This window comes from Ixodes scapularis, unplaced genomic scaffold, assembly GCF_016920785.2.
Source record: "Ixodes scapularis isolate PalLabHiFi unplaced genomic scaffold, ASM1692078v2 PGA_scaffold6__148_contigs__length_123643588, whole genome shotgun sequence".
Classification (NCBI taxonomy): Eukaryota; Metazoa; Arthropoda; class Arachnida; order Ixodida; family Ixodidae; genus Ixodes; species Ixodes scapularis.
Window position 1 is genome coordinate 28,413,697 of NW_024609881.1, and position 8,056 is coordinate 28,421,752.

At 47.4% G+C, this 8,056-nt stretch overlaps 1 protein-coding gene and 1 pseudogene across 1 annotated transcript; one reads left to right on the forward strand and one right to left on the reverse strand.

Annotated features, from left to right (window-relative positions):
* Window positions 1-1,054: 1,054 nt before the first annotated feature.
* On the forward strand, window positions 1,055-6,617 carry LOC115328794 (annotated as a pseudogene).
* A 25-nt stretch (window positions 6,618-6,642) lies between these two features.
* On the reverse strand, window positions 6,643-7,404 carry LOC120839601. The gene has a single exon (XM_040209911.1). It carries the CDS (start codon window positions 7,402-7,404, stop codon window positions 6,643-6,645), a length of 762 nt encoding a protein of 253 aa, XP_040065845.1.
* Window positions 7,405-8,056: the final 652 nt, after the last annotated feature.

The following is an 8,056-nucleotide window of genomic DNA, read 5'->3' on the forward strand; positions in this document are numbered from 1 at the left end:
AAAATGTGGTGGCCACTAATACCATTTCGAAGTAAAATTCGAAAAAGCGTGTATCATGTTGGCACTGACAGTGTCGCGGTGTGTACACATAGCTACACGGCTAGCGCAGGCACAACGCCGACGATTTCCTTTTAATTGTGCTTCACCCCGGAAACAAGGGAGGCAAAGTTTTACCGCTTAAGTTGGTGCCCCATATAAGCCCTTTCTGTCATTTGATAAATTTCGGTGGTAGCTGTTCATTCGTCAAAGTGAAGTGAAAAAATCACGCTACGGCTTGTTCGTGCTGTGTCGCAATGTGTACACTACATGACTGTTTAGTGGTGTTGCTCCGCGGAGCCATGCGTGAAATTTATGGAAGGGTAATAATATACCTAACTGGACGAGACGGTAGTAATTTGGTGATATGAGGAAATTTAGATTCTTTTAAGTGCATGACTGAGTTTCCTGCTGAGCTAGTATATTAAAAGCGGTCAATTGTTCTGTTTACTTCATTTGACCGGTTCCGCACACAGCTGTAGAACCTGGGAGCATAGGCACATTTCAATGCTATCCACTTAATGCCACATCTTCCAGTGCCCATCATGTAGTATTAATTTGTTGGGTGTAGTTGAGTTATGCAGCACTGTGATTTTTCATGTGGTGCATGCTTCTGAGACTTGAATGGCCTCATGCACTGCCCTGTGAAACACGCGCCCGAGTTGCAGGTTTAGTGCCCTAGAGGCTTAAAGCTCATCTCATTTTGCTTCGTTTCTTAGCAAAATTTAAAATGTATTTGATTTTGAGCTGCTTGATTAAAACACCCTTTTTTACAGTTATCTACGAGTACATGATTACCAGGCAAGACATTGATGGCAAGCCATCGCAGAATTTCAAGGGATTTGTCGAGGCGCTGAACTTGTTGGACTCTGGCCACGTGGGAGCAATCTTCGTGCGTCAAGAAGCTGGACTCTGCGAACTTCAATCCCAAGTCAGGTCGTCACAGACAGTGTCTAAACTGTACGAGACACAGGTCACCTTCACAGACAATGTGATCACGAGCATCGTCTGCTCCTGTATGGCTGGGCAAAGGCAGTCGTGCTCACACGCAGCAGCACTTCTGTTCAAGGTTGCAGAAGCAACAAGTAGAGGGCTGACTGGGTCACCATGCACCGATGTACAGTGCAAGTGGAACGCTTCCACTGCAAAGAACGTGGTACCCGCACCCTTGGAGGTCATCTACGGACTCAAGTCAGGCAAGGCTGGGTTCCCCCAATTTGACAGTCATAGGGCACTCCAAGAACATTTCAAGCGCTCTGGCTTCAGGAACATAGAGGGGACCATCCTGGCATCTGTGATGGACGCCCAAATGAAGAGTGCTCCCCTTCAAGTAGTGAGAGGTAATGCCAAACAATTTAATTGCTTCCTTTCATTCCTTGATGCCTTGTGTGTGAACAACTTTTCAGGCCCCCAGTCCCATGGTTGCCACTCCGGCGAGCTCCTCTGTGCCCCACGCAAGAGCTTCTACGACGCCAACGTGGCACTGACCGCAGCAGCGATAGCTTCGCTGGAGGAGCAGACCCGGGGCCAGGACAGCAGCCAGTGGCAGACTGCACGAAAACTGCGGATAACTGCCAGCACGGCTGGATCCATCCCAAAGACGGCCTCTACAGAGAAATGGATTGCCAGGCGTCTGAACAATACCTTTCGTGGGAACGAGAACACAAGGCATGTATTCAGGTTTATGTTGGTGCAGACATGGATTATTCGAGTACTCTCAGAGCAGCAAAACGCTGAATCATGTGAACAGAACAGCGCACAAAAAGACAAGGACAGGGAGTAAGGAACATGCATAACACAAAAGCGCTGACTCGCAACTGAATTTATACACAAAAGAAAGAATAAGAGGACGTTCTGAAAGACTTGCAGGGCACTCAGTGCGTGTCACACGCGACACAATACCATTTAACTACAATGTGTATGCCCCATAGTCCGATCTAAAAACAAGGTTTTGGTTTGTTTCTAAACCGAAACCTTGTTTTTAGATCAGACTATCAAACCGAACCGAAACGTTGTTTTCAGATCGACTGACTGAAATTCGAAACTCTAACCAAATTTTAATAAAAAGAAAAAAAATTCCCCGACGTTTCGGGACCAACTTGGTCCCGAAACGTTGAATGGGAGGGGGGGAAGCCGCTTATGTAGGCCGGTAGCGATCGCAGCGTCCGGGTTTTTCCACGAAGCGACGAAGCCCTGACACATATTTGCTTAGGAGACTGCCCGACGACCTGTTGATGTTACCTTTTGTTGTCAAGATGTACCAGGATTCTAAGTGCAAACGTTTATGCCGGTGTCGTTCCGCACCCTAGACCTCGCTTTTGTCGATGGACACACGGTGACCCAGTTTCGCAATGTGTTCAGCGAGGGCGCTGGCTTGAACGTCATTCTTCTTCACGTCGTATTTGTGGCGGCGGAAGCATTCCGGGAAGTTCTTGGGTTCCCTCACGTAGGCTGCAGGGTAGTCGACGCACGGGATGCGATAGATGAGGCCTTGGGATTTCTCCTTTCCCGGTCTGTTTTTCGGGAGAAGTCGGTGACGGATGGTGGACACTGGTTTGTGAGTGACTGCAATTCCATGTTTACTAAGGACGTGTCCGATGGTCTGGCTGACGTTCCTCACGTATGGCAGGCACAGATGACTCGAAGGAGCTGGGGCCGTGAAGAGGTGGGGATGGCGCAGCTTGTAGACCCGATTAATGAGCCTTTTGAAGTAGCCGTTGTTTGGAAGGTCGGCATTGATCTTGTTGACCTCTTTCCAGAGAGACTCCTCAGTCGAGCACACAGACATGGCACGTCTGAACAGCGTAGTGACCACCGACATCTTTTGGGTGATAGTCAAAGTTCAAGCACCTTCCAATGTGCTAAGGTTCCTGTACACCGAAAAGGCAAGCTTGTTTGAAGTCTTCTTTACACTGGTGTCCATAAACGGAAGCCCACCATCCTTTTTGCGTTCCACCGTGAACTGAATAGCAGGTTCGACCAGATTTAGGTGTTGGCAAAGACAATCGATTTCGGTCTTTTTAACGAAGCAAAACAATCGTCTACATAACGAAGGAAGATCTTCGGCTTTGGCACGAACAAAGCAAGGGCTTGCTTCTCTATACACGTTTCTGGACATCAGTGTAAAGAAGACTTTAGACAAACTTACCTTCTCGGTGTACAGGAAGCCTACACTCACCGGAAGGTACATGAACTTTGACTCTTAACATCCCACAACCCACAAAATGACGGTGGTCACTGCGCTGTTCAGACATGCCATGTCTGTGTGCTCAACGGTGAAGTCTCTCCGAGAAAAGGTTAACAAGATCAAGGTCGACCTTCAAAACAGAGGCTACACCAAAAGGTTGATTAATCGAGTCTACAAGAAGCTGCGCCGTCCCCGCCTCTCCACAGCCCTGGCTCCTTTGAGCCGTCTGTGCCCGCCATACGTGAGGAACGTTAACGAGACCATCGGACGCGTCCTTCGTAAACATGGAATTGCGGTCACTCACAAACCAGTGTCCACCATCCGTGACCGACTTCCCTTCCCCAAGGACAGACTGGGAAAGGAGAAATATTAAGGCCTCATCTAGCGCATCCCGTGCGCGGAATGACCTGCAACCTACATGGGGGAAACCAAGAACTTCCCGGAACGCTTCTGCCGCCACAAATAAGATGTGAAGAAGAACGACGTTCAATCCAGTGCCCTTGCTGAACACGCAGCGAAACTGGGTCTCCGCATGTCCTTCGACAAATGCGAGATCCTGGGCACAGAACGACACTGGCGTGAACGTTTTCTCCTAGAATCCTAGTACATCCAGACAACAAAAGGTAACATCAACAGGTTGTCGGGTAGTCTCCCAAGCGTCTGTGTCAGGGCTTCGTCGCTTCGTGGAAAAACCCAGACGCAGAAATCTCAACTGGCCAACATAAGTGGCTTTCCCGTCTGTCCAACCCACAGTCACCCGCGACCAAGGGACCGAGCTGGTCCCGAAACATTGGGGAATTTTCATTTATTTTTATTAAAATTTGGTTAGAAGTCCGCATATCAGTCAGACTATTATTTTCCTAACCAGAGAGATTTCTGTTGAAAAAACTTTTTACGTTCAAATGTTTTTAGATCGGGCTACGGCGTAAAGACATTGTAGTTAAGTGGTGTTGTTTCGCGTGTGACACGCATTGTGTGCCCTGCATCGCTTTCAGAACGTCCTCTTCTTCCCTTTGTGCATAAATTCAGTTGAGTCAACGCTTATGTGTTGAGCACGTTCCTTCTCTCTGTCCTTGTCTTTTTGTGTGCTGTTCTGTTCACCATGTCATCATAGCAACCTTCCCAGCTTACAACACTTTTGCTGAATCATATGCTTTCGACATGCTGCAACAGCTGCATTCATATAACCGCATGAACACCAAACGGAACAGTCAGTTGATGCTGTCTGCGTAAGACCACCAGACCTATCACTGCATCAGCACATGCTGATGCACTGACGGTCTGGTTGTTTAGCTTGGTCTTTTATTTTCATTAAACATTCAGTTGAAGTTGAGCGCTAGTCCTGTCCATTTCTTCTCTGTGTCTCCGTTTGTTTGCACACTGCTAACAGTTTGAAATCGTAAACCAACTCGCCTGCTTCGCCACAGTGATCGAATTTGGCAGGACTCTCCTAAAGCTGCTTGCAACATTTCATACTAGTCAGCACCAGTTTTCCCGAGGCGGAAACAGAAATTGATGCGCAGACGCTGCTTAACTTTCTCTTCCTCGATCTTGAAGTGCTACGCACACTGCAGGTAGCCATTCACTTAGAGGGTTCTGCAGAAAAAATGTGGGGAGATGACGGCTTCTGGTTATGCAGGCAACACAGAGTTGTCATCTGTGCTGCCTTGTTGCCACTTTACTGCGAGTTATAGCTTCCCCGAAAGAAAATCAGTCCCAGAATTAAATAATCAGCCCTCGTAAATAGTAAAAACCATGAGAAATCAATACATGTCAAGAATTCATAAAAGAAACTAAAATCATCTCAAATGCAGTTGGGTCGAGGCGAGAGCGCTGGCCTACGGATCTCCATGTGGCGGGTTCGAATTCCGGCCGAGGTGCTCGCAATCTGACGGTGGCTTACTGCGGAGAAGGCGCCGTGTAACCGAGCTTTCGGTTGCACGTGAAAAGATCCCCAGGTGGTCGGAATTAATCCTCAGTCCTCCGCTGAGGCGTGCCAGATGCCCGTCGTTGGTTTGGCACGTAAAACTCCCAAATTTGACTTTGATTTCAAATGCACTTGGCATGGGAGTGCAGAATGCTTGGGTACAGGAACTAAAACCGATTACTTCAGCATGAAGAACACTTCAAAGTGTCCGTGAAAAAGGTTTTTACATGATGCCCGTTACAAAGTAGCCGTCAGACTTTTCGGACCTTGATGCGGTTCGAAATAAGTGAATAATTAGGCAGTCTGAACGGGCCTCAATGTTACCGACGGCTACATGCCAATATTAGAATAAGCAAGCATGTCTGAAAAATCAATTCACTGCTTTACTTCGTTCGCTGCTAGGCTAATGTGGTGGTGGAAGAATTCATAAAAGAAAAAAAAACATCTTAGCTGCATTGGGCATGGGAGTGCAGAATGCTTGGGTGCAGGCACTAAAACTGATTACTTCTGCATGAAGAATGCTTCAAGGTGTCAATAAAAAAGATTTTTACAACATGATACGCGTTATAAAGTAGCCATCTGACTTTTCGCACTTTAATACGATTCGAAGTAAGTGGAAAACTGAGCAGTCTGAACAGGTCCCAGGCCACGGATGGCTACATGCCAGTATCAGAATAAGCAAGCATGTCCTAATAATCGATTCGCTGCTTTACTTCGTTCACTGCTGTACTAATGGAAGTTACATGCTTGTTGGACCAGTTAGCCAATGGTTTTGCATTGTGTCTACGCATACTCACGTGCAGGGAGCAATGTCAAGCCTTCAAAAGAAGGAAATCGATTAGTTCAGCGACCGTGTTGCGTTCGTTGCCCTGTCAGCTTGGCGTCGAAAAGTGCAGAGAGCGTAAGCAGTGGTCCTGATACATTTACTGTTTTGTGTTATGTGTTGGCAGACATAGCAAGAAAACCGAGCCGAAAGCCAGGGCCTGGTATGAAGAGGACCAGGACTGCGTGCTACGGCTCTGTGGCCTGACCGTCCACGAAGAAAACCCATGACTGGCGGCCAGCCCAGTTGGCCTGAAAGCAGCTGGCAACGTGTCAGTTGAAATCAAATGCCCGACACCAGACACTCTAAAAAAGTATGGCTGTCTAGAGTGCCTTTTTGCATCTGGCAAGTATGACGTTAGGTATGATGGCCCAGATCTCATACTCTCGCCCAAGGGGAGAATGCATATTACACACAAGTGCAGCTACAACTGTATTGCTCTGGGCAACACTCATGTGACTTTGTGGTATTTTCAGAGAAGAAGGGCTACATTGCTAAAGTGCCATATAACAAGGCCTTCATTGAGGGCTTGCTCCCAAAACTGAAATCACTTTATTTTGAACACTACCTGCCGGCACTTGTCGACGAGCATGCAGGTTTCTGAAATGCCAAAGTGTCAAAAAAGTAAACATTCACCAGAAGGACCACTGCTTACAAGTGACATTTATTTCAGTCTTCCTTAATAAGCGATGGCTGCAGATTGCAGATCCCTGCGATGACAGTCAAGGTGTTGTCAATACAATTGCTTCTTGCAAAGATTGACGAGGGTATATACTTCAAAAACCGAAAACACTTCACGCGGCTTATGGACCTTTCTACATGAATGCGCAGTTTAGACAAGCGACGCGAGTAAACCACTTCAGCATCCGAGAGCTGCTTTTTCTGCTTTCTGAATGAAGGAAGTGACAGTTTAACTCCATAAGGCAGCATGTCTTCAATGGTAAAGCCTTTATCTGCTAAGATTTGATCCCCTGGCAGAAGATATCTCAGCAGCCTAGAGTCTGAGGTTATGAACCGGTCACTTGCACGGCCTCCGTAGGCTTTTGAGATAAACATTATAAAGCCATTTGGTGCGATCACATGGAGAACTTTGGCTGTATTGTGACTTTTGTAGGGGCTGTACGTCCGCCCTCTCTTTAGCATGTTTTGTGCCCTGTCAACAAATATTTCGAAACAGTCGATTATGCATGTTGTACGTGGGAAATCTGCGAACACTGACGGACGTGTTGAGGCTATCGTCTCTTGTGGTCGCCACATAACCAGGTACTTGCGCGAAATATCTGCAAGTACTTGAATCCAAAACTTGAAAATCTTGCTTGCCAAACCTACAGAGACCTGGCAGCGGAATGCGAGATCTACAAGCAACAACCCTAACCTAAGCCTCATGAGAGTAAGTAAAATCTGGTCATTCACTGCAAGCTTACAAGTCATTTTTGCCTCTGACGACGCAACTCTGGTGTACTCTTCAAACAGTACTTTTGATAGACCTGTGGAAAACCGGAATTTTTTAGCAGGCAAAGTGTCACAAACTGAAAATGCCGTTTGTGTGGCACGTGTAGCTCTGGTCACAACAACAGGGGAGATTGGTGTACAGTACGAGTGGTCCTTCTGCTGTCCAACTTCGCACTGTATACCAACTTCTACCTTCCGGATGCCCCTACTGCAAGTGCATTGGGGGGCAAGAGTTGAGCTTGGTGATAGTTCATGTACGTCAATATCCTCCCCTTGGGGGGCACCACAATCCACAACCAAAGACGGTGTAGCTTGAGGTGGAGATTGGGGCGGAGCTTGAAGCAGAGCTGGCGGCAAGTTGGACAGCGCGCTGCTTGAGTGCACACCAGCGGGTGTAGCCAGTGCTGCATGTCCTGAGAGTGGGCGCCGGGGTTGCTTGCGCCTCCCCCTGTTTTTTGCGACCTTCAAACAAAAGATGCGAATGATGTTGGAACAGTTATATCAACATAAAAATGTGAAGAACCACACTTAAGCTTGGACTGGGGAGAAAAATGGAATACAGGCAGTGAAAAGGTCAGTGCTGCTTATGTCCACATTCTGCCTCGTCGGTGCCTGCTTTTATGCATCAAAT

Coding starts and splice junctions, on each gene's coding strand:
- LOC120839601 (XM_040209911.1), bottom strand. CDS start 7,404: ATGACTTGTAAGCTTGCAGTGAATGACCAGATTTTACTTACTCTCATG.